This window comes from Nymphalis io, chromosome 24, assembly GCF_905147045.1.
Source record: "Nymphalis io chromosome 24, ilAglIoxx1.1, whole genome shotgun sequence".
Taxonomy (NCBI): domain Eukaryota; kingdom Metazoa; phylum Arthropoda; class Insecta; order Lepidoptera; family Nymphalidae; genus Nymphalis; species Nymphalis io.
The window spans coordinates 3,968,781-3,992,763 of NC_065911.1; the positions used below are offsets into that span (position 1 = coordinate 3,968,781).

Consider the following 23,983-nt stretch of genomic DNA (forward strand, 5'->3'; position numbering starts at 1 on the left):
AGGAAAGAAACAAAGTGCGTTGACCCCAAATAAATGGGATATCAAGAGAATGATGATGAATCTAATGCGATAGAATGGAATTTTGTTGTTGCTTTAATATTGCTCTTAATATTATGAAATTGAAATGTATCTTATATATCTTTCATAAATAAACATTGTATTCTATTTTTAAATATGTGTTTATTTATTATTTACTAGTCTCTATCTACAGCTTTGCCCGTTTGTGAAGGACAGGCGGAAAACAGGAGGATGGATACTCAGCCAGGTGATAGGCACCCTATGTGTTTTTTTATATCATAGGTCACGGGTAAATTGGTTACCAGTTGGTAAGTAGTCACCACATCCCATAGACATTGGCGCCGTAAATAATAACAATTCATTAAAATGCGCCACCATCCTCGAAAACCTAGGGGTTATGTCCCTTATGGAATCAACTTCGCCGACAGTAACACTCTTTGCAAGAAGTTTATTCATACCGGTAACCATATTTAATAAGCGATCGCTTAGCTTATGAATATGGCGGATAATTATCTAGGAGGCATAATTAATTATCTAAAAAATAAATTACTTGCTATTTACGGATTAGAAATCTACGAATAACGGATAGTAGGGAAAAAATTATAAAGATGACAGATACTAATGTTACTTTTAAAAAAAAATTAAACGTCACTAAGATAGCTATATAATTATCCGAGAGCAAAACGATTCGTTTTTTAACATTGTTTCCCGCCAAAACCTTAAGCCAAAGTCCAAACTAACTGATATTATCAGTAGCTGTCAAATGCATACCGAGCTGAAGTTGCTTACAATTACTGCTCTAACTTTACGATTTATTTGTTCGGTATATTATTTTTTTTAAAAACTAGATTTAGGCAAAAGCGTAGTGAAATAGTTGATAGCTTTACATAACTGTGATATAATTACTTGACATTTGTAAATTGCAATTCATTACGTCAGACGATAAGTCGTCATTGAGTTTTTTTAATATTAGCGGTTGTTAGAGAGACTGTTATTTAAATGGGATTCAGTAACGAAGTTCTACAGCTAAGACAATATGACGTCACTTAAAATCTGCTAAATCTGCTACCTATCCTTAACATTCTTATAATTTTTTAATAACATTTGAGAGAAGTATGTTTGTATTTGTAACATTTCAATGATTCGTTTATGATGCTTTTTTATACTTCTGCATTATTATTATTTTTGAATATAAACTAATAATTTACAAAAAACGTGTTAATAATCGAAGGGCCTACATCGAGTTATCAAGGAGCACACGACACAGATGACGGAATTCACTTTCACCGCCTGCGCCTGCGCACCGCCTTGTTTGTTATTGCTTAAATATGTAAACCCACTTTTACCTGTTATTGAAATCAAATTCAAATCACTTCTGCGTTTCTACATTTCATTATATAGGTATACAAATTAAGTATTCTTTAAATAATCAATTGTTTTAAGCCATTTTAACATCTAATGAATTTATTTCTAATGAAATAAATAAAAATAAGTAGGTATATATCTATAGAAAGTTGAAATATATTTATATAAAGGCGACAATTTAAACATTTATTGAAACGGGATAAATTTTCCGTATACGTAAGGGGTGACCATAAATGTCGAAATATCTAAGACTGCGAGATTGCGTTACTCTCACGCCTAGACTAGCCTCTACGCGCGGCTGATCTCGCCCGAACGGAATGCGTTGCAAGATCATAATTACCACATTATTGTTAAATAATATTATGGAGCAAAAACATGCAAGGAATCCAAGCGTGAAGCACAATTTGTGATGATGTTGCAGGTTGGATTACGTTCAGAGTTATAGGAGTTACATAACGTCATACATGATTTTCTAGGTCAAATAATTGAATATCTTTTCAGCCTTTTTTATGTAACAGTCTAGATTGTACTTCTTTATATATAGTACAGTATTATTGAATGAAAGAACCAATTACTTAGACTGAGGACTTAAATATATATATCCAAATAACTACATCCAAATTAATGCTATTGGACAAATTAGGAGTTCGTGTAATGGTGATAAGATTTCTATTACCATTTTGTATTTCTGATTTTTTGGTCAAATAATGAACCATTCCAGCTTAAGTGGAGGCAATAAAGGAGCGTTGTTTTGGAAATGTTTTTGCATTATTACTTCAATGTTAAACTGTTTCAAGCCGAATAAGCCGAAATGGCCCAGTGGTAAGAACGCGTGAATCTTAACCGATGATCGAGGGTTCAAACCCGGGCAAGCACCACTGAATTTTCATGTGCTTAATTTGTTTTTATAATTCATCTCGTGCTTGACGGAAGGAAAACATCGTGATGAAACCTGCATGTGTCGAATTTCACTGAAATTCTGCCACATGTGTATTCCACCAACCCGCATAGGAGCAGCGTGGTGGAATAAGCTCCAAACCTTCTACTCAAAAAGGGAGAGGAGGCATTAGCCCAGCAGATGGACATTCATAGGCTGTTACTAAACTGTTTCAAATGCACACAGTACAGAGATATAATTCGATAGTAGAGACCAATATTTGCGCCGTTTGTTCGCTTCACAATTTTTGTTTTTTTTTTAATAATATATAATATTACCTGTAAGTCTGTTGCTTTTATTTTAACATTTTATTGTCCTTATAACTTGTCTCTTGTTCGATTTATTATGTAAAAATGGAGAATTAGTTTTTTTTATCCTTACTAATATAAATACAAAAGTGAGTTTGATTGTTTGTTTATTTCTAACGTTTTTAGGTCTTAACTCCTCAACCGATCATAGACGTATAGTACCTAAAACCTTCTCCCCACCCAGGTGAAATCAGAAGCGGAAATTAGTAACTATTTGCAGCTACTTTTCGTAATAAAAGAAAAAAAAGGAAAGAACACAATTATCATAAGGCATCATGACTGAAATTCCTTATACAATTCTGATAACCATTTTCTAATCGATTTTCTAATGTCAGATTTGAAATGTAATTATGACTATTACACGATCGTTACGTCAGCACTTTCAATATGTATATAACTATACAATACAATATAACCATCGAAATGTTATTACATTATTTTTAATATACTTATTAAGTACTTAAGGGTAAGACTGCTTTGCGAAATGACACCGCGCGAGGTTTATTTCAACCGTGTGAATTCGCATCGAACTATCTTTTTACAAACATTCACTAAAAACACAATGAATATGCTAATTAACTCGTTAAAGCGCGTTTTCTTAAGATACTATTTCATATTCAAATAAAGAGCCTAGATGGCTCCGTGGAAAGAACGTGAATTTTAACGAAAGGTCGTGAGTTCACTTCCGGGCAAATACCACTCAATTTATATGAGCTTAATTGTGTTAATTATCTGGTGCTTGTAAACGAAGACATCTTTTTGGCTAAAATTCTTACAATTGCTTAGTGAATAAGCTACAAATTTCTGTTGAAAGAAAGAATACGCCTACCAGTTTGTCAACCAGTATTCAATAAGAGCATTTACTTATAAACAATGATTCGTTTTCATTCTTCATCAACAGACAAATCGATGTAAATTATTGTACATTGGGCTTATCTGGGTTACATTAAAATCTTTTATAAAAATATAACTACTAATATTATTAACAGTTTTTTCTGTTAAAAACGTTTGATTGTTTGAAATATTAGATAATGAATATTTATAAAGTTCCTTTTCTAGGTTATTCGATTAAAGTTTATTTTAAAATCAGTTATATTATTATTTTTTATTATATAGATAAATATGGATGCCAGGTGTTAGGTTATGTTATATGTTCAGTCATCATAATGGATTTGCCATTTAGTAGTTTTATCGTGGAAGAGTAACAAACATTCATTCATTCTTACAAATTTGTATCGTGTAACATAATCGTGTTTACAAGATGTTTGCGAGATTGTTTGTGGTTTTGTGATTATTGCTCTACGTTTTATCTTCGTAACATGAGTCATATAGCCTTCCTCAATTAACGAACTATCTGTGCAAAAATAATTGTTCAAATCGCACTAGTACTATATATGTCTGAACCAATATACCAATTACCAGTAGTTCCTCAAATCATGACGTTACTTACATTTTTATACATTTAGTATGAGTACTCATTGCAGTACCCGTTATAGATACGCTCGCGGAAAGTTAGCAAATCTATGTGATTGTATTTCATCGTAGCACGTTTGTCTTATCCCCAAAACGTATATTTGTAATTGTTTCAAAATGAAGTAAACGATTGAATTGTTAAGATTTTATTTGTCTCTTAAAAGTCAAAATTTCGCAAATTCGATTTCTTATTGACTTTTACATTAATAAACGAAGATTTTGTGAAATTTTGATTAAAATTCACTTCCGATAACATTTTATTCGGAAGTGATTTCTTAAAGGACAAATAGTTTAACGAAAGTAATGACATTGAATTCAAATATAATTAATTCGAACTTATATAACCAGCGTGTAGAAATAATTTGATAATTTTATTATATAGGAAGGTCGTTGGCAAAAATTCTAACATTGCGTTTTTTCTACGAAATTACTTTATAATAAATACGACACAGAACTAGAATAATTAATCATTCTTTAACGTCTTTATCAATTTTAGTGGTCAATACTAATAAGATATATGTCTGCCGTGCCAATAAAAAATAACGAGACCGACAAAAGAGAGCACACACTTATGCACATTTGTGCACATTTGTGCACATTTGTGCACTAAAATTCACCAACGAATCGAATCAAATGAAAACAAAACATACTTTATTGGAACGAGCTCTTGAGAGCACTTTTATTGAATTTGATTAAATGAATTCGAAGAAACCACCGGTTCTGAATGTAGATTCTTCCGATAGGAGTCAGCAAGAAACTCAGAAGTTACTCATTCCAACAATTAAATACTCCTAAATGAATCCTCATATCCTGCATGGAAATCAACGAATACTAACTACACACTTTTTTATACTGCGTAATCGTTTTTTATAGTCAACTGATAGTCAACACGTAGTCCCCCTTCAGGAAAGAATCCCTCCCATTAGGACGACATCAACAAATTTATCGCAAATATTTTTCTCTGTGACATATACTTAAATAATCCCAACTAACAATGTCGTCCAGACCGATTCCGGTCACGCCGGCCAATCTCAAGAGAGACCAACTGCGCAGGAGATATTATAATGCACAAGTGTGTGCCCAAACACAGGTGCACTCTCTATTTCCTAGCTCTCAAAATCCGATGGGACGGCAATTCGACACGACCGGAAAGAGTTCAGGCGCAGGACCAGGCTTAACGTGCTTTCCGAAACACGGGAGTGTAAACACTTCCAACTTCCCAACTAAAAATATAAATACGAAAGTGAGTTTGTTTTTTACGCTTTCCCAAAATTTTGTCAGTCATTCAGAAAAGGACAAAGCAAACCTTACACCTGCATCTAACGGAAGCCACAGGCGGATACAAATAATCATTATATATTATATATTGCATTGACAATAGCATGAAACTTACAATTCGAATTTTACGTCACATTCGCCTTTCCTTAATACCTTATTGTCTGACATACGGAAGTAGAACATTATGTAAAATCTAAAACTAATAACGTTAGGTATATTACGTGCATAATAATGGCTTACCGGTCATAGATAGCGTGGAAGTATTATGATGAAAGCATACTGGATAACGATCTCGACAATTGGTCCAGAGTCTTGCAAGACCTTTTTTAATACAAATTGCAATCGATGGGTATTAAACGGAAAACCGTTTGATACCCATCGATCCATAAAACATTTGTGATTTTATATCCTTAATAAAAATTAAGGATATAAAATCACAAATGTTTTATGCTAATGCAATTAAGACATTTATTTATAAAAATAAACGAATGGCGTCCAAATTTAAACTAAACGTTTTCAATTGCACATACAAACAAACACCTTAAAATTGGAACTATCGCCCTGTGTCAATATTTTTGTTTATAAATTTTGGCGTATTTAAGAAAATATTGAATAGATCGATAAACGACTTCAGAATACATCATTTCGTTAATGCTATCTGCCATATTTGATTTCTGATGACGTCACATAGCTTGAATTATTTGAAAGTAGTACTTTTATCTAAATAGATAATAATATAAAAACATTAATTCAATTAAATATTGATTAGATTACTAAAGGCAATATTTCATTTAATTATATAACACGCAATACACCTATTATCTTAAAATCGACCTTTATGTATGGAAACTGCGCAAGCGCATGAACTTCCTGCTCTCCATAATAGCATGTATTATGACATTGCTTTATCACGTGAAGTAACATTTGATAGGTGCGGTCACGAAATACGATATTTAATTGATTTGTTAAGGTAAATAAAGTTATACAAAAAAATATATAATATACAGTGTAGGAAAAACAAATTAAAATACTGCATACATTTTTCATGTTTTTTTACACTTTTACCTGATTCTACGCGTCTGACGAGAAGTTAATTTTAAGTGAGTAATTTAGTAAATAATTTACATCAATTTATATGATTTGGTGTTCTATTTTTAAAAAGACTAATTTGAGATTTATTTAAAAGTTTTACTTCTGGATGCTAAAAGTATACTACAACAGTAATGTTACATAGAATGATAAGTATCGAAAGAATTGTTTATAAATATTTTAAAGATTAATAAGAAAGATTATAATTGTTCAAAAGATCGAAGATTCAAATGTAGATACGAGTTTATCTTGTAATAGAGGTACAGACTTCTTTTAACTTCTAAAATAAAGAATAACCTGTCAAAGTCAAAATATTATTCATTGAAAAAAAACAAAATTGCCAAACATTTATTTACAACTAACGAAGTGAACAATTAACACACAGTGTTAAATACTTATATATAAAAATTAACTGTTTAATGTCCTCCTGATCGATTTTAGTCACGGGTAATCTAAAGAGAGATTTCACTGGTGGTAGGACTTTGTGCAAGCTCGTCTGGGTAGGTACCACCCACTCATCAGATATTCTACCGCAAAACAGCAGTACTTGGTACTACTGGTAATACTTGGTTGTTGTGTTCCGGTTTGAAGGGTGAGTGAGCCAGTGTAATTACAGGCACAAGGGACATAAAATCTTAGTTCCCAAGGTTGGTGGCGCATAGGATATGTAAGCGATGGTTGACATTTCTTACAATGCCAATGTCTAAGGGCGTTGGTGACCACTTACCATCAGGTGGTCCATATGCTCGTCCGCCTTCCTATTTTATAAAAAAAAAAAGATTAGAGTTTCAGAACATATTATAGTGCAAAAGCGTGTGCGCAAACAACACAGGGGCACTCTGGGCCCACAATTTCATAATCCGATGGAACGGCAAACAGACACGACCGGAAAGAGTTCAAGCGTAGGACCAACGGCTTTACGCACTTTCCGAGGCATGGCAGTGTTCACACTTCCAACCTCCAAACTACTACTGAGAATCACAAGAAGAACCTAATAACTTTTGGCTCGACAAGGAGATTGTACCCAGGACCTCGTGATCTGCGGCCTTATACCACTACACAAACGACGTCCTAAAGCCAGTACAAAAACCGAATATTCACTGTTTTGTTATATCACAGCCATGCGAACACACATGTAGAATTTTTTTCTAGAGTGTATTGATTAAAATAATGACAAGCAGTTTTGAACTTTACAGTGTTGATTTAAGGTTTTTATTTATTGTTTTATAATTGTGTCATTGTTTCTCACAAGAATGTAAAGGACATTTGGGTCTCGTACCTAGTTTTCTTATTACGGAGCTTATATTAAGCGTCATAGATGTCTTTGTATCGTGTAATAATACTTCGTAAGAGGAAAAAAAATAGTGTCACGATACGATAGAACAGTTTAAATTATCTAATTTTAATTAAAAACAATGTGTTCGACAGATTTATGTTTGATGAAAGAAATAATAATAATTAATGTTCATTTTTGTAAATGGTAAAATAAAAATTAAGATTTTTTTAAATTTTTAATCTTAATTAATATCAGCCTCGCAGATAAAACCTTTTTAGAAGCTAATTAAATGTCATATGCTGTTTCGTTAGAATGCAATTTCACTTTCATAGTCTGATTTGTAAAGCTTATTCAACTGTAATAGTTGAACATTAGAGACTTTTTTGAGAAATATTCATCTATAATAATAATTAATTAATTCGCATTAATAATGTTTTATCAGAGTAATATTATAAATGCGAAAAACATGCTTATGACGTCAACACGGTTAAACTGTTTTTATTTTATAAAATGTAGGTGAACGGGCAAATAGGCCACCTGATGGTAAGTGGCCCATAGACATGCGCTGTAAGAAACATTAACTATTAATTTTATCGCCAATACACCATCAGCATCAACATCGGGGGGATCTTGTAAGTTATAATAATTATAACATTTCAAGAATACACGCATCTAAATAGCACGTCACCATAAATTGGTTGTCAATTTCCACGGGTGAGTAATGAAGTGAAATTTAACAGAATAGCACTGCTGCTGCCCATATATGTGAAGATAAAGAATTCGCCTCATATCATTCGTTAAATGTTATAAACCTACTTATGGTGATATACTATTTCGATGCGTGTATTCTTGAAATGTTATTATTACTGTGGTCAATGTCGCATATCACTTTCTGACATTTCACGGTGGCGTTCTGCGATGAGTTTTGGAACTTACGGAACAGCTCAACAAGTTATGTTTTGCGATATACCTAATTTTTATCCGAAATATGAGAAAAAGTGTTTTCTTAAAGTGGTATACAGATGTTTCTAAGCATTAGCGATGTATGGAATGATTGATGTGCTTAACCTGCCAATGTATATAGGCGTTACCCCTAAAAGTACTTACCTTTGGCCCAATTAAACATTGAACTATATTACTTATGCAATTATATATATTTTTTTAAATAAGAACGATGCCATTTCTTCTAATATTAATATGCAAACATGCAATATAGCCAATTTTTCACACCCTTTTAACTAGTCTATAAAATAATTTTATAGCGGGAATGAAATACGCCGAAAAATTTAGAAAGTCGACTGTGTCTTCGGTCACTTTAACGTAGGAAAGTAAACCTTAAGCGTCAACAGTGAGAGTTCATAATAGATTGTGTGTGTTTAGTCACGTTACGCACACATGCAAACAGACGAAACTTGTTTGACCTTTTATCGGATTGTGAAAGTGGTAAGGCTGTGAACATAGTTATGGCGTTTCGGGGATTTTATATGCTTAATTTTCATAGTAAAACTTAATTGCTTGTAATTTTCCCACTGTTGGGCAGTCACCATTCTGCTCAGCGATCAGCGAGCACAATATAAATTAAATATTAGTTAGAAGCTTATGAATATTCACGAGTGGTTGCCTGGGTTTGAGTCCGCAATCTTTGATTACGATTAATTATTCTAACCAATGAACCATCTTACTTAATTTATTAACTTACTGGACGTCAAATTTATTTTTTTATTAAGCTAGGAAGACAGATGACGTAGCACTCTTTGAGGCATAAACAATCCTTAAATCGTTTAAGGCTAAGGGAATATTGACAATGAACGCATAGAGGCTATCTAAGATATCACATCCGTTGTGGCTGTATTAAAACCAGCCTCACCCTTCAATACAAATACAGCAAAACAAATAATGGTGTTTAGCGGTAGAATAATTAATGAGTGAAATAAGATAACTAGACAGATTTACACAAAATCCTACAATGTTTTATAATAATTAACGTTACATATTTCATAAATCTCCGAACCCTTTTTGTGTCTTATGAATGACTTATCCAAAGATTGTCTAATTCGAATTTGTTCTCTTAATTTTGTTTTGCTTTCATATTTCGATGTATATATAATCATTTATTATTATTACATTTTTGAAAATCAAAGTGGAAGTATAATTTTATGAGAAATATTCTCTATCGCGACCGCGTATCACTAAACGCTTCATGTTAACTAAGGTTGCCAGCTTATAGAAACCATAAAATATTAACACGATTTATCTGTATAATACTGTGTTAATTTTTAATAATTGCATAAATTAAATAATTGATTGAATAAATCCAGTTATAGCAAAAAAAATCACTTACAAGTAAACTCCACATACACAACTAATAATAAACAGAGAGTTAAAACCGTACATACGTATTACGTTATGTAAAAATTGAATCAATAGGAATGCATATGTTTCAAAGTCACACTATCCTTTGTACATCTTGTCGTTAACTTTATATAACTGCGTAATCAAAATATACAAATTAGTTCTAAATAAAACAGTGATATATTTAGTCCCTAAAACGTAATAAAAACTTTTATTATAGCACCATAGAAAACATTAATATCAAAATGTTTAATTTTATTTAATAATAGTTGGCAACCCTAATGACGCGTGTTTACTTCAAACCAATACACGAAGTAATAATTTTTATAAGCCATGTTAACTGCGCAATTACTTTGTGGTTTGTGCTAAATTCAAATCGTTGTTTTGGAAGTCAATTCATGTTAATTGATATATTATATATAATTTTAAATTTATAAGCGTATAAAGTAAATTAGTTTGAAGACTGATGAATAACTGTCATCGTAAACAGGGATTCTCTATTTTATATATTTATCTAGATTATATTCCTTAATTTATATACTTGTATTCTTGTTGTTAGTGGTTATGAACACATAGACAGATTTTCAGTAATAGTAACAGCCTGCTAATGTCCCACTGCTGGGTTAAAGCCTTCCTTTGAGGAGAAGGTTTGGAGCTTATTCCACCACGCTGCTCCAATGCGGGTTGGTAGAATACACATGTGGCAGAATTGTGAAATTCGACACAGGCAGGTTTCATCACGATGTTTTCCTTCACCGTCAAGCACGAGATGAATTATAATCACAAATTAAGCACATGAAAATTCAGTGGTGCTTGCCCGGGTTTGAACCCACGATCATCGGTTAAGATTCACGCGTTCTTACCACTGGGCCATCTCGGCTTTTCGTTTCATCGACAGATTTTCGTTCGCTTTAACCTTTTAATGCTAAGTATAAGATATTTTATTTTGGAACAAATACATTCAACATTTGGTAATATACATATATATTTAAAGTGTTTATTTAATAATATAATTCATCATATATTTAAACCATCAAACAAACATTGCTTTATATAGATAAGACATCACTAAGTTCAACCGTACATAACATCAGTTTAACAATAAGCTAAGATGCGCACACGCACGGCTATTGAACTGACCTAGTCAGCTACAGGTTTGAGGCGTGGCTCCACTTGTAGAGATTTATCTAGAGAAATGTGATATCAAACAATTCGTCACTTGCTTTCACTTAAAAAGCCTGCGCGCATATTCTATGGGATACTAATTATATTTTAAATATATATATTCAAATATATTACTTTGTCTGATTATGTAAATTCAACATAGCAACTGGAATTTTGTATATGTATATTTTAATTATAATATGTTTTAGCGCGAAAGTAAAATTTAAAAATGGAATTCTAGAGAAACTTTTATGTATGTAACGTTAGTGACGCGAAATCGCTTCCGTCATATACTCTGAGTTGCAATTACTATTGATAATTTTGTATTCTGTCAAAAATATATGATTGAACGATTTCGGCGAAGGCAGCCATTCTCAAGAGAGACTAGACAATTACGCAGGACATAATACAGTGCACAAGTGTGTGTCGAAGCATAGGTGCACTCTCTTAACCCTTCAGTCTATTAATCCGATGGGACATAAATCCGACACGACTTTAGGTACGAAGACTAGCTTTAGGTTCTTACCGAGGCAATTGAGTAAGAGAACTTTCAGACTACGGGCATTTTTCGACAAAAAATAATTTTTATCGGCCCGCCCTGGGCCTTGAACGCTCGGAATCTGTGGCCTTAACTTTTTTTTTTTTTTATAGAATAGGAAGGCGGACGAGCATATGGGCCACCTGATGGTAAGTGGTCACCAACGCTCTTAGACATTGGCATTGTAAGAAATGTCAACCATCGCTTACATATCCAATGCGCCACCAACCTTGGGAACTAAGATTTTATGTCCCTTGTGCCTGTAATTACACTGGCTCACTCACCCTTCAAACCGGAACACAACAATATCAAGTATTGCTGTTTTGCGGTAGAATATCTGATGAGTGGGTGGTACCTACCCAGACGAGCTTGCACAAAGCCCTACCACCAGTAAAAGCCCTACCACCAGTGAACGAACGAAGTCTACGAAGAAATCGAAAAGTAGATGGTTTATGGAAACAGTAAAATAAATATCCCATTGACAAATGCATCCTATACTCCAAGGCTGGTTGGTGTATTGACAATACTAACTCTCGATGTTTTCCACCGCAAAGCACGAGATTAATACAAACTAAGCAATGTGCGGAAACCTACATCATGAGGATCCACCAACCCGAATTAGGATAGCATGGTGGAATAAGCTCTTACATTCTTAAAGGCCGAGGCTTTAGCCAAGTGGAACGTTAACAGGCTGTTACTTCAATTTACTTCGTATCTCAGCTTTGCTGTTAATATATACATAAAGTTTATTAACATTTCCACTAGCGATCGTTATATAGCAAAACGATGTTTCGAATACGTTTGACCTTATTTATTAAATACGCAAGATTCCAAATACGTTAGTGTGGTGTATCACACAATGATCGCCGTATGGTGACCGGCGTTCTACTTTTACGAAATGAAACAAAAATTAAATAGTGAAATATATATGATATATGATAATTTATTAATGATTATAATGAGTCATGTTTTTTTTAGGTTTGAGGTTAATTATGTATACGCAATGACGGATTTTAAATTAAATCTCCGCTATTATAATCGGTAGATTAAAAATTTGTACATATATTTCGTTAATATTAAATGCCTCGTTGCTCTAGTGAGTAGCTTATATGGCTATAGATCTTGAGGTACGGGATACAAACCAAGGTTCGTACAAAAAAAGAATAATATTTGAAAAAGAAATTTAATTTATTAAGATTAGTCTAAGAAGCTATTTTGAATCTATTTAAGAATAATAAGCTGTAAGTTTTATATAAAATAATCTTTTGTTTTTGAGATACAATCAAATAAAAAGATAGACAGTTTTAAAAGTCGATACTCAGAGTTCGTGATCATTGACGTGAACACGTGACAAAGAAACTTGAATCTATTTGCGCTGACGCAACAAGAAGTTTCACTTTTGATATAAAAGGGGTCGTGACTTGTCCGATTCGCTTAGACTACTCGCTTAGACTAGAGGGTAACGGTCTTGACACGGATGTGTGTTACAATATATATCCTAAATACATTGTCCTTGACGGATATTTATAAAAAGTGTCCCATGAAATGTTTAGAAAAACTGTAGGACTATTTTTGAATAAAAAACTCTAAACAAAACAGAAAACGGTAGCGAAATATCAGAAAGAGATATGAGACTGAATTATAATAAATCAAGAATACACGCATCAAATTAGTATCAACGTTTCAGGGGTGAATGAAGTTAGTTTTTACAGAATATTACTGCAGATGAACAAATCAGCCTGAGAATATAATGCCCGCCACAGCTAGATTAAGTCAAATTCCCAAATGCCGCTACCAATGGAATTTAAAATGTTTCTTGATGTTCTTAGTGCCTAAAAATACAAACATCCTCTCGCTTAAACTGGAACACGTGGTAGTGGCTGTGGTAGAATGACTGATGTTTGGTTGACAATCATACTTTACACTCGTCTTGCATAAAGAACCTTTCATTACATTCAAAATAACAAATACGCAAGCTAATAAATATTGAAATTTAAACCTTATTCTAGACAAAAAACAGCTTAAAATAATATTTAGTTTAAATATCAAAAGATAATATTTATAAGAAACCTTGAGCTTGGCAAATTAGAAAACGACTTATTTTAATGTAAAATAAAATTCAATATGCTATGCAGTTTTGTTAAACGCGTTGGTTTGTTTGGTTGGTATTTACTTGAATAAATATTACACAAGGACATTTAAAATAAATAATATTTATTTGATATGATAACTGATTTATAATAATAAATAAAGACATAATATAAGTATATTATATTTTTTTGCCGTGGAGTACCGGCTTAGAATAGTACTCCCCCAATCTCATCCCGTGGGTGTCGTAAGAGGCGACTGAGGGACGGGGAAAAGGGGGGATGGGCAGCAGCGTCCCCCCTCCCATAAACATCTTACCCCCTACTGCGCTCGCCAACACGCCTGCCCAGCGCGGCGAGTATGGGCAAACCCCTCCCTTAATGGCAGATGCGCCCAAAAAAAGGCCCCCAGTTACCGGCAAGCCCGCTAGGCCCGACCAAGGTAGCGGTCGCGGTATCGGCAGGGCAGGGGGTGCTAAGAATCACCGGTTCACGGCAGGCTACCGTATAAAACGACTGAAAATGGCAACGTATAATGGACGCTCGATGAGGCTGGACCATCACCTCGCCGAATTAGAAGTAGAGTTAAGTCATATAAACTGGCATATACTGGGGTTATCTGAAGTCCGAAGACAGGGGGAGGACACGATAACTCTAGAGTCCGGTAACTTACTCTACTTCCGCGAAGGTGATAACCTCTCCCAGGGTGGTGTCGGTTTTCTTGTCAAAAAGGATCTCATTAGCAGCATTGTGGAAATCAGTAGTGTGTCGAATCGGGTAGCGTACCTTGTCCTAAAACTTTCCGACAGGTACTCCCTGAAGGTTGTACAGGTATATGCGCCAACTTCGACATACTCTGATGATGTGGTCGAAGCGATGTACGAGGACATCGCAAAGGCCCTCAACGACACCTCGAGGGCCCACTACAATGTTGTTATGGGAGACTTTAATGCTAAAGTGGGAGTACAAGATAGCGGTGAATCGAAAGTCGGACCTTACGGCTTGGGCTGCAGAAATCACAGGGGGCAAATGCTGGTAAACTTTCTCGAAGCGCAGGGGCTTTTTTTGATGAATTCTTTCTTTCAAAAGAAGCCTCAGAGGAGGTGGACCTGGCGAAGCCCCGATAACGTGACAAGGAACGAGATAGACTTTATCATTTCGAATAAAAGGCACATATTTAGAGATGTTTCAGTGATCAACAGTCACTCGAGCTCATGAGAAAACGACGAGAACTACCATCGTTTTTGTCAGATAAGGCCTTAAACCGAACAATAAAAACGCTGACGCGACGCGATCTCCGACGCTCCAATACCCGTGCCATCAAGGCTGCGATTGAGCAAAATCGGGGATCGAAAGTGTTCGCTCGCAAATTTGGGAGGCCGCGTCTGACAAAACTTAAAACTGAAAATGGTGGGGTCGTTACCTCTAGGCCTGAGATTATCGGAGAAGTAGAGAGGTTTTATGGGCAGTTGTTCTCTTCAAGATCGGATAAACCCGTGGGAATCAGTATTGATGACCAGCGCGCCCCTCTTATGCGCCATTACTCCGAGGAGCTCCCGGTCGTTGACCAAGGAGAGATTAGGGCGGCTCTAGAACAGCTTAAAAACAACAAAGCTCCGGGAGATGACGGAATCACAACAGAGTTGCTTAAGGCAGGCGGGACTCCGGTCCTGAAAGAGCTAGCAAGCCTCTTTAATTCCGTCATCCAACATGGCAAGACCCCGGAAACGTGGAGCGGGAGTGAGGTGGTACTGTTTTTCAAGAAAGGTGATAAAACCCTCTTGAAAAACTACAGACCAATCTCCCTCCTGAGTCACGTGTATAAGCTGTTCTCAAGAGTCGTCACGAACCGTCTCGCCAGACGACTTGACGAGTTCCAGCCCCCAGAGCAAGCCGGCTTTCGATCAGGCTACAGCACCGTGGACCACATCCATACTGTTCGGCAGATTGTGCAGAAGACCGAAGAGTACAATCAGCCGCTGTGTATGGCATTTGTGGACTACGAGAAAGCCTTCGACTCCATCGAAACCTGGGCAGTGCTCGACTCATTGCAGAGATGTCATATCGATTGGAGATATATCGAGGTACTGAGATGTCTGTACAACGCCGCTACAATGACTGTCCACATCCAGGACTGTAAGACGAAGGCGATCCAACTGCGCAGAGGGGTGAGACAGGGGGATGTAATATCCCCGAAACTGTTCACCAACGCGTTGGAAGACGTTTTCAAAACGCTGGATTGGACTAGGTATGGAGTCAATGTAAACGGCGAGTACATCTCACACCTTCGATTTGCCGACGATATCGTCATCATAGCAGAGTCGCTGGAACAACTCACCGAAATGCTGCGTAGCCTAGGCGAGTCTTCCCGGTGTGTCGGTCTCGGTATGAACTTGGAAAAGACCAAGGTCATGTTCAATAGGCATGTCGTGCCGGGACCGATATACGTCGAGGGGAAACCTCTCGAAGTTGTTAGTGAATATACCTACCTAGGACAGATAATACAAGTCGGTAGGAACAACTTCGAGAAGGAGGCCGATCGAAGAATTCGCTTGGGATGGGCAGCATTTGGCAACCTTCGTCAAGTCCTCAAGTCGTCTATACCGCAATGTTTGAAGACGAAAGTCTTCAACCAATGCGTCTTACCTGCCATGACATACGGTGCCGAAACGTGGACACTAACTGCGGGACTAGTCTACAAATTCAAAGTCGCTCAGCGTGCTATGGAGCGAGCTATGCTCGGAGTATCTTTGAAGGATAAGATCAGAAATGAGATTATCCGGAAAAGAACCGGAGTCACCGACATAGCTTGCAAAATTAGCAGGCTGAAGTGGCAGTGGGCTGGTCACGTATGTCGTAGGACCGATGACCGTTGGAGCAGACGAGTCCTAGAGTGGAGACCGCGAATCGGCAAGCGCAGCGTAGGGCGCCCTCCAGCCAGGTGGACCGACGACCTTAAGAAGGTGGCGGGCACCAACTGGATGCGGAAGGCGGAGGACAGGGAGCTTTGGCGCACCTTGGGAGAGGCCTATGTTCAGCAGTGGACAACGATTGGCTGTTGATTGATTGATATTTTTTTATTATTGCATAAAATAAGTTTTTTTTATAGAACGATGATAGAGGACACTTGTAAAACAAATAAACGACTTGAAGGTAATTAGCCGCTGCTATCCGCACACTGACCATACAAATTAATAAGCTGGTCTTTTCTCCGTTAATGAGCTACTAACAATCAAAGCGACGTCACTTGTGCCTGTAATTACACTGACTCACTCAAACCGTAAACAAAGCTTTCTTACGTGACACGGGTTTATGTCTACGAGTAGTTAAAATAATAGGAACTTCAATTTTTGTAATTAATAGCTGCAGTCATTTAAATAAATAAATAAAAATGCATATATAATCTTATTTATTATTTTCTTATTTAGATAAAAAATATTTAAGACACAGATGTTAAAATTTATAGAAAAAGATGCTGTCCAAAAGATTTATCTTATTATTGTTAGGCGTTGAAAAAAATGCGATGACTAAGCGATAACGAATTAACAGCGCAAGCTCAAAGCTCGATTACAAGTGAGAATATTATCAGCTTTAATGAACAATAAATCAAAACGATCTTTATTAACACTACAAATACACTAGAATAGTTTTCGAAACAATTTTGATCCATTCACATCACATATTTTGATACTTATAACGTATCTTTAGAAATTATATTTTATAAATGCATTTTGTAAGTTACTTCGTATAGTATCTGCTAAAACTATTTTACAATTTAGATGCGAATGAAATAATATATATATTACGAATTACACTGATGTAATGTGCGACTAAATATTCTTGAGACTTGACTAATGTGTGTGTTCGTTTCGAAGACGTTTTACGAGAGCTGTTTGGCATTTAGCTTTGACCATTCACTTCGCTTGTGTAAGCTCTTGCTTCACAAGTATATAATATACATCGTTAAACTTCAAGATATAATGTTTCTCAAGAACTACATTTTACTTATAAAAAAATAGAATAATTATTATTTGTAGTTTTGTTTTTCCTCTAATATCATACAATGCATTAATATCTTATTTAATTCAACATAGTTAAATATATATAAAATTTTCAATCATAAAAACTGTTATGAATTTTTAGTGTAGAGACGGCAGTCAAATGAACATATTCTTGAAAAAAAAAACAGATGTTCTATTTATTTATTTCATGATTGAAACATGAAAAAAAACGCACTAATAGTGGATTTAATGCTAAAGGTATTTTCAAACCAATCCAAGAAAATTCCGAAAAGTTAGCAAAAAATAAGCGTCAATTTTCTGACCGCTTAGCCATATTATATCGCAGGTTCTATTATATAAAGGTTATATATATTGGCTATTGTCATCACTATCCTAGCACATCAGCTTTATTAAAGAGAATGAATATGAATATTAGTAATTTATATATAAATAAAAGGGAGATGGCCTAGTGGTAAGAACGCGTGAATCTTAACCGATGATCGTTAATAAGTGAATAATAATCACAAATTAAGTAGTGAATTTTTGTGTGCTTAATTTGTGATTATAATTCATCTCATGTTTGATGGTGAAGGAAAACATCGTGAGGAAACCTGCATGTGTCTAATTTCACTGAAATTCTGCCACATGTGTATTCCATCAACCCGCATTAGAGCAGCGTGGTGAAATAAGCTCCAAAACTTCTCCTAAAAAAGGGAAGGGATGCCTTAGCCCAGCAGTGGAACATTCACAGGCTGTTACCTTTACTGTTATATATATAAATAAAAATGAATGTTTGCACACTCGTCCGCTACGCGCTCCTAAAACATTCAACCGATTGTGATAAGCCCAAAAAATAAGAATTTTTCCTTGCATGTTTTTCCTTCAATATAATTCTATGTAAATCCATATTCTACCCATGCGAAACCTAAAAGGGTAGCTTGTTCTTAATGAAACAAGAGTTGTTCAGTTTTTGCTCGTGCAATTTATATTTAAGCAGTCATCAATAAATAATCGAATCATATAAAATAATGTAATTGCAAAGCTACCTGCCTTGACTTCGAAAGGATACGATAAACAATTTATTCCGAGAAACACTTATTAATCAAATTAATGATAAAGGACATTATAAAATAAACAGACTAGAATCAAATGTTTCCTGCGTTGACGTGAAAATCGATATCGCAATAACTACATATAAAGATTTATATAAGACATGTATATAATCTGAATCCGTTTTTAAGTTCTCACACAGAGTTCCAAGAAGAATCAGAACATTACAATTTATCGAATTCCGGAAAAAGACCTTGTCCAAGACGAATACAATAAATATTACGTGTTCCCCTCCTCTTACAACCCGGGTTTCTTCAAAGGAGGTGTGAAGAGGCATCTTGCGGGCCGGCAAGGCGAAGGCGGCTAGTGCAGAACATTCTTCCCGACTGTACTGGCCGTCGTCGCGTTTGGACTCTACTATCACTTACCATTAGGTGGAGTAGTCATTTGCCCTCCCGGCAAATATAAATATATATATATCAAATTTCGAGGCTATAGAACTTTGACCAAAATTTTGTAATTTTCAGGTTTTCATTATATTTTAATAAGGGGATATTACGTGTCTCGCCTCTATCTACCTATCTATCTAGCGCCTCAATTTCTCAATTCGAACCGCTGTAACTCCAAAACTAAGGCTCAAAAGGAAAAAAGCTTTGTTGTAAAAAAGAAAAAAGATATTGTAATCGTGTCGCTTACATAAAACCAAAACGAGTTTTTTAGGCTTATCATCTTTGATTTCCTCGTTGGTCTAGTTGCTAGATATAAAACCGCAAATCCCGAGGTCCTGGGTTCAAATCTCAGGTCGTGTCGATAAAATTAATTGGGTTTTTCTGACGAAAAATACTCAGTAGTCAGTCAGTCAGTGAGAGTTGGAAAGTATGTACACTCCCGTGCCTCGGAAAGCACGTTAAGCCATTGGTCCTGCGCCTGAACTGTTTCCGGTCATGTCAGATTTGCCATCCCATTGGATTATGAGAGTGAGGGAATAGGGAGTGCACCTGTGTTTGCACACATACTTGTGCTCTATGATATCTTCTGTGCAGTTGGCTAGTCTATCTTAAGATTGACTGCGTAAGCTTACGATGTAAAATCTATAATTGTTATATCTCACTATATAGATTTACAAATTACAAAACTATTTATGAAACTTCATAAGTTTCATAAATAGTTAATTAATAAATAGATAATTTCATTGCGGGCTAAGCTATATAATTAAATAAAAGCACTTTCGAATCGTCATTTTTACATTATTAAATTGAATTTTAAAATTACTACTGACTTGGAATGTACATAGACGCTTAGTCCCAAAAAAAAACAATAAAACTTGTCGTAAACTTGTTCATATCTTTTCCACAAATTTAAATAGAAATGTTAATTAAATACAATTTAAACTGTCTCTCTGTCCTTTCACGTAAAATATATGAGAGTGTTAATTGTAACTCGCACTTTTGTAAATTGTACAAATAAGGCATAATTATAATTAATTTTGCCAAATCAACGTAATTCCTATAATTAAAGTTCAACATTTGACATTTGTGAACGTTAAAAAAAAATGTTATGTCATTCTAAAATTGCAACGATGATTCGATGATGAAATATGAAAAGAATTTGGCATCTGTTAACGTAAAGAATATATAAGTGCATTACAACGTTATAAATATATTTATATATTTTTTTAATATTTTTTAATTTTTTAATATTAATTACAATCTTATATAGCTAAGATGGCGCAGAGGTTAAAACACAAAACGTTCATGTCCTTAATTTATGTTCATAATTGGTAAAGAAACATGCATATCTCCTTTTACTCAAGTGGAAAAGGGGTTTGCCCAGCGGTGGATCATTAACAAGATGTGTTACTTTACTAAACTTTACATGTACGTATATTTTTATGTTATAAGTAAAATTCAATTTCATTTTAAACGAATGTGAATCGAAGGTATTTTAGAAATTTTAGAACTCTTTCTATAAATGAAAAAAAGGTAATACAATGTTTAAAATAATAATGTAAAATTATGTTTTGGTATCATTTATCTTTAATTTTTCAATAAACTAAGTTCGGAAAAATTGTTTTCCCTACATAGACGTTAGTCACTCGAGCTCGTTGATGTCTTCTATATCCAAATCTAAAACGCACCGTGTGAGGCTTTTATTTGATATACGCATATATTTTATTTCTATTATTTGATATACACATTATTTTAATATGTTCCTAATATATATATACACATATATATATATATATATAGTATCTGTGACACATTTTACCAATCATATATTCGTTCATAAATTAAATCTTATGACCTTTCACTATTTTTTATTTTATATTTTAATGATAAGAATTTCTCGAAGCTGTTTCATGAACATGTCATAAAGCCTTATATTTTAAAGGCTTTTTTATTTATTTTATTTCGATGGCACTGTATTACTCGTGTGAATGTATTTCGCATGAGTTAAGCTTACTGGTTACGGATGAGATATAGCATGAAAAATTTGACATTTGACTTACCTTGACATGTCACAGAGCACAGAAGTGCGATGACAAACAGATTAAAAAAAACACCCGCCATTTTATCACAAACACTGACTCTGGGCTGTAGCATTTCACTCACACTTTCATAATAGTACTGTTTTTTTATTTTAAATACACAGCACAGATTTACTTTTGTGACATTATATGATGTGTCTAGGTTGACGTTCGGCTCTCGACTGAGGTGGAGCGAGCGAGTGTCGGCGCGGGCGCAACTTAACCTTCTACGCAGGTGCTGAAAACAGTTGGTACTTCATGAATAAAGCTTTTATTAATATTGTACAGATATTTACTTTGGATAACATATGTTATCTATTTGAATACAAAATGTGTGCTGTTTGTTTGATCTACTTTTAAACTTGGTGCATATATTTCGCGCATGGATAATTCGAGGTATGTAATGAAACACAACAAACACTAACCATAAGAACTAAGCCACAATTTTTTTACCTTTTAATCATAATAACTGTAATGTTATATACCACTATTCAAAAAAGGAATCGGAGCTTAATTATATTGAAATAAGAAAGTGTTTAGTACTTCTGTCCAATACCACTTCACTTTCAAAGCCGGTCGTACGCGGACACGCGCGTAAACACACGGAACTAGTTAAAGAGGTACACTGGGACAAACATACAACTTACTTCACTTACTTTAATAACTCGTCGTGACTTGTGGTAGACCTGCTCTATCGCAAAAAGCCGCCTAGATAACATTTAAAAATCATTTTTTAAAATTATTCATTATTAAAATAATTTATTAAAATCATTTTTTGTCACAATCTGGTATGTATATTATAGTATTATTATTGGTGGTAACAATATGAACGGTGATTAAGGTGCAGGCCAGATGAGGTGTCTGGGCCTGATCCTGGACGGAAGATGGAGCTTCGGGCAGCATTTTGTCCAACTCAGCCCGAATTTCATAAGCGCCGCTGCAACCCTTGGCCGCCTCCTACCCGACCTAATGTAAGAGGGCCGGAAACACCATGTTAACGTTTACTGGGGTTACGTTACGTTTACGCTGGGTTGGTACGCTCCGTGGCGCTGTACGGTCCACCCAAATGGGTGCACCATTTGGGTGGATGCTCTCACCGCTCATAACAGGGCTCTTCTACGGAGGCCGCAGAGAGTCATGGCGGTGAGAGCGATACATGGGTACCGTATGGTATCGTGGACGGCAGCGCCACTTCTCACGAGCGATCCGGTCTGGGAACTCCAGGTGGAGGTGCTTGCGATAGTGCACCGGTTCCGGGTGGAAGCGAGGTCAAGCGGCGTTCGTCCAGGGTCGGCGGAGGTAGAGCGAGTCAAGGCTCTAGCCCAGTGAGCCTTGATTCGCCGGTAGGAGGAGGACCTGAGGTCCCCCTCGGCAGGCCTAGCGACAGTGGAGGCGGTCCGCCCCACTTGAGTCGCTGCGTGGAAAGGAATCATGCCACACTCACATTTAGGCTGACGCAGGTACTTAGCACACGGTTGTTTCGGTAAATAACCCTCCTGCCATGACTCTGGTGTGCCTTCGGACACAGTGTGCCACAATTTGATGGAACTTACCGCTTGGGGGCCTCAGCGCCTTTCCCTGGTGGCCTTAGTCGGTGGAGACCTCTCCCTGCTGAATGTGATAAAAGCCATGCTTAGTAGCGAGAGGTGCTGGCTGGAGACGGTCTCCTTCTACAAAAATGTCATGTCGCTGAAGGAGGCAACAGAGTGGGAGCGCGAGTAGAGTGCCTCCGCTGACCCGCTTCGCTAAAGAAGACTGGGGAGAAGGCGTCGACGCTATGCGCATCTTTTCCTCCCGCCGTAAGTGCTGCCGAGGCTAGGGGGTCTCAGTACCCCGAGATCCCCAGGATTTGGAGGCTCGTAAAGGCGGACCAACCGTCGGGGCGTCACCGTAGTATGCGCAAGCGATCCCGTGAAGTTCCGTCGAAATGGTGGTGTGGATACCGCTGGTTTTTTACTTAGTATTCTGGCGCTTGCTCAGCGACCGGCGAGTTCCACATCAAGTGACGAAAAGGAATAAACGCATTTTTGCAAAAAAAAATGTGGTAACAATATCGTTATGCAGATTTCTTCTCGGTTGCATCCATTTATATTCCAAACTTGTAGCAGCTTTGCGTTTATTTCAATATTAAAAAATAATTTTTAGAAATGTTTGCTTGACTGCCTGTATTTGATAATTTCAGTTTTTTCTTTGAATAAACTATTTTTTTATATTAAATGTATACATCCGATCAATAGTGAGTGAAGACTTTACGTGGTTTTGTTGAACAATATATTTTTTAATAATCGATTTCATCTTTCAATGATTTTCTAATTATCATTGTAATAGTAACAGCCTGTGATTGTCCCACTGCTGGGCTAAGGGTTGGTGGAATACACATTAGACAGAAATTTGAAATTAGACACATGCAGGTTTCCTCACGATGTTTTCCTTCACCGTCGAGCAGGAGATAAATTATAAAAACAAATTAAGTACATGACAATTCAGTGATGCTTGCCCAGGTTCGAACCCACGATCATC

At 35.8% G+C, this 23,983-nt stretch overlaps 1 protein-coding gene across 1 annotated transcript in view; it reads right to left on the reverse strand.

Moving 5' to 3' along the window:
• Positions 1 to 21,626, reverse strand: part of LOC126777817 (mucin-5AC-like) — an 83,042-nt gene extending 61,416 nt beyond the window's left edge. The window contains exon 1 of the mRNA XM_050500990.1: positions 21,446 to 21,626. Coding sequence (XP_050356947.1) covers positions 21,446 to 21,539 — 94 coding nt within the window. The 5' untranslated portion in view covers positions 21,540 to 21,626. The remainder of the gene's footprint in view (positions 1 to 21,445) is intronic.
• Positions 21,627 to 23,983: the final 2,357 nt, after the last annotated feature.